The sequence below is a fragment of the Gavialis gangeticus genome, unplaced genomic scaffold (genome assembly GCF_001723915.1).
Source record: "Gavialis gangeticus isolate Ggan-Ray unplaced genomic scaffold, GavGan_comp1, whole genome shotgun sequence".
Lineage (NCBI taxonomy): Eukaryota > Metazoa > Chordata > Crocodylia > Gavialidae > Gavialis > Gavialis gangeticus.
The window spans coordinates 118,279,910-118,283,748 of record NW_017728992.1 but is presented as its reverse complement, the minus strand read 5'-3'; the positions used below and the strand labels follow the sequence as shown (position 1 = coordinate 118,283,748).

Here is a 3,839-nt window from a genome sequence, read left to right as displayed (position 1 = left end):
TCATGGCATTGTCTTTTTAATCTAAAACATCCGCTGACCAGTGTCCACAAGATTATAATTCTATTGGGTTCTGCTGTGCAAAAATTGACCATGTGACCAATAGCTATACACCAAATGGAAATAAAAGGGAGTTGAATGGTATAAATTGCTATCAGAATCCTTATACCGGTATTTGTATTTCTGTTTTCCTTGCCAGTAAACACGTATGGTATTTACAGTTGGGAGGAATTTACAGTTGGGAGAAAATGTGTAAAATATTGCATGACATGCCTGAAATGCAAACTGGGGGTTCCAATCCTGCTACAGGGCCTGGTGCTATGATATACAAACTGCATGTCATGAAATCACAATAGTGAATTACCATATCAGAGCTGAGAACTGGTCCTTCTTTAGGAAAAACATTCAGGTTAAATACAAACATTCAAAAAGCCCAAGGCAGACATGATCTAAGTTTCACTCTTTAAGCACCCTAGGTTAGATCAGGAGTGAACAGAAGAGACATTTGTCCTTTGGTGGAGGGGCATGCAGGCAGCCTGTACTGGCTGGGGTCAGTAGGTTGGGGGCAGTCCTGCATGCTTCCCAGCAGGCTGCCAGACAATGCTGAGCCCTGTCAAGCAGCCGGCCACCCCTGACTGGCAGCCCTTCCACCCCTGCCAGTGGCTGGCTGTCAGCGGTGGAGGAAGTGGGGTGGGGAAACAGAGGCCCCCACCCTGGCTCCAGCCCTCCCAGAACTGAGCTAATACAGCTGGGGGGAGCCTGCAAAATGGGGGCTTCCCACCTACTGCCTGACCTGGCTGGCTAACACGGCTCCTCAGCACCCCCTGCATCAGCATTGGGGGGGCGGGGTGGGGTAGAAAGCAGTGGCCCCCACCATGTGGCCCCTCCCAAATGTATTGGCTCAGGTCTGGGACAGGGGCCTCTGCTCCCTCCCTGCCCCCCATCACTGACAGTCAGCTGCTCATGGGGGGACAAGGCAAGGGAGAGGAGCTATGCTGGCCAGCCAGGCTGGGCAGTAGCAGAGGGAGCCCCCACCATGCAGGCACCCCTCAGCTGTGCGGGCTCAGGCCAGGGCCAGGTCTGGCTGGGCCTGGTCCCCCATCACCCAGCCACAGCTGACAGCTTGCATGGCCCTGTGTCCCACTTCCTGCCTGCAGCTGGCTCTGCAATTTCCTGTTCAGCCAGAGATGACAAGCTTGGCCAAGGCTACCATGTTGTCCTGTGAGGTGGGGGTTAATGGGTACCCAATAAAGCAGCCTGGGATGCCAAGGGACCACTACTTGAGTCAGGAAGGGATCTGTTACAGAAGTTCAATACATTGATCTAAATAGCTTAAGTCTGATACTACCACCTCCTTCCAAGTCTATCTCAGACTGGGTTCTTCCATCTTTAAATTGGTCTATGTGCACCAAATTTCTGTATGGGAGTGTGTTTAGATGGGTTTTTGATCATTTATAACGGTTAATGTGTAATGTCTATACCTGGCCTAAAACGGGTTTGCAAAGAAGCCTCAAGGAATTATAGATACAGTAGGTGTTTTCAATTGCTTGTTTTGAGTTGAGTAGCTCTTGTCATCTACCCCACTGACAAACATCAGAAAAGAATCATCAGGACAACTGCCAAACCTAGTTATGTTCGTTCTTGTGTGACAGCACTAGAATAGGAGAAGATACAGGAAGGTATTTCCCACCAGTACAGCTGCTCAGGAACGAAAAGCCAGGCAGTAATTGATTGACCAAATGAGGATGTGTTTAGACTGAGCAGAGCTTCAGTATCAGCTATGAGGAAGTACTAGGTAGGCTGCCCTGAGGGGTGAGGTCTAGGAGGGTTTTTCCCCTTCCCATTTTTAAAGAGATAATGCCAAATCCTGTTTCATTTTTACATGCATAGAGTGGCACTTAAATACCACCATGAGTTTGATTTTCAGTACTGATATAGAGTTTAGATTTACTTCAACTTACATAACTACACTTGCCCATACCAATCCCACTCCAGAGATTCCCAGTACAGAAGAACCCTTAATAAGCGCAGAACCAGCACAGCAGAGCCATACGTCTTTTTTGGCTGCTCCTAGCAGTGAGGAACAGTTTGTGGCTAAGGAAGGATATGGCAAGGGTACATTCTGGTTATGCTTAGCTTTAGGTCAGTCTCTTGGGGACTCTTGCCAGCTGGCACATTACAGAGCAGCCCTCAGGCTGCTCTTCAAGTGTCCAGATTTTCTCAGAGAATCAGGAAGTGACAATTATCTCCTTAGCATCTCCCTCTCTGTTCTGCACTCAAATGCTGTTTGTTTATTCAGGCAAAAAGTCAACAGTTTTTTTCTCATACCTTGATTGGTAAAATGAGAAATGAAACTAACCAGGGGATCTGGAAGGAATTGTTTGTTAGTAGGATCAGCTTCTCATTGTTAATATTGTAATTCACATAAAAGCAGGTTTTCAAAGTCTGGCTTCTATATTTTCACCTAATTTTCTGGTCGTAAACATTTACATGTGTAACTATAAAAAACTAATATCCAAGCAAAACACCAAATATTTTGAAAGCTGCATACATTTGATGACTTGTGGGTAGAACAAAATATTTTTCTCTCCAGTGTGAATAACTGCGTTGCTCTGACCATTTGGAAGAAGACCAACAAATATTCCTTTGTTTCGCACAGACTCCAGACTGACTGATCCATTTTCTAAGTTCTTCTCAGTTTTAAAGTGACAGTACACATCACCTGTGCCCTAAGAAAAAGGAAACAGAGAAACATAAGCTCAACAACTGAACGTAACACAAAGCTGAAGAACTTATTTTAAACCCTGAATATTTTGTCATTTCATTTCATTTTTTGGTTTTTAGCACATTGCTAAGTTCTCTGACTCTTCAGTCTTACAAAGATCACTTGATGTTTGGCCCTATTTATTCCTTTGTGCTTAGAAATAGCAAACAAATTATCTGAATTTATAAATATAATCATGCATAAGACTGAATGCTAATTCAGGTACATACTTAGACAAAGTCTGCATGGGGCAGGGTGAGGTGGGCTGAGGCCTGTGGCGGAGGTGGCCCTGGGATCTTCCCAGAGGGGGCTGAGCCAGGCTGCACTCAGGGTGGGTGGCAGTGGCATTAGGAGGGAAGCTGGGGTGGCTATGGTGAATTCTGGAGTGGCTGCAGCCCCCTTTCCTGTAGCCCTGCTCCCATAGGCCCCCATGGTAAAGGAGGGAGTGAGGCAGGGACAGGTGCTACACAGCTACGTGGAGCCTGGGACTGAGCTGCACATACCGTGGGAGGGCGTGGTTGGGCATGTGCCCCCGGATCTGCACACAGGGCAGGCTGGAACAGTGCCAAGCTGTTCCCAGTGGGGGGGTCAGGCCAGGCTGCGTGCAGGGCAAGTGGCAGTGGTGCTGGCAGGTGGTCTACGGGGGGGCTGCAGCCACTCCAGAATTCACCATAGCTCTTCCAACCCCCATCCCAGCATCACCACTGTCTGCCCCGAGCACAGTGTGGCCCAGCCCCACACCAACAACATCTTGGTACAGTGCCAGCCCCAGCTTGTCTCGCACTGCCTCACAGACACGTACCCCCCCTGCTCTCCTGGTGTGCATGTAGCGGCAGCACTGGGAGGAGGGGCCAAACAGGGGGAGAACTTGCACGTGGCCGCCGCCAGCTACTGGCTAAGGGCGGCAGCCCAGCAGCCAAGCAGGAGAGCGAGCTGGGGTGTGGGGCAGGGAGGCGCTTCAGTGTGCTGTGTGGGGCCAGCAGTGCCTGGTGTGCCCCCCCTCCCCTGGGTAAGAGGCAAAGGTGCCAGGGGAGATGCCCCTATCGCACCCCAGGGTACACTCCATCCCCGCCAGCCC

The 3,839-nt window shown here is 49.4% G+C and overlaps 1 protein-coding gene across 1 annotated transcript in view; it reads right to left on the bottom strand.

Annotated features, from left to right (window-relative positions):
• LOC109298716 (lipoxygenase homology domain-containing protein 1) overlaps positions 1 to 3,839 on the bottom strand; it is a 236,860-nt gene that overhangs the window by 87,950 nt on the left and 145,071 nt on the right. Inside the window, exon 16 of the mRNA XM_019518967.1 lies at positions 2,549 to 2,726. Within this exon, the coding sequence (XP_019374512.1) occupies positions 2,549 to 2,726 (178 nt within the window). The remainder of the gene's footprint in view (positions 1 to 2,548; positions 2,727 to 3,839) is intronic.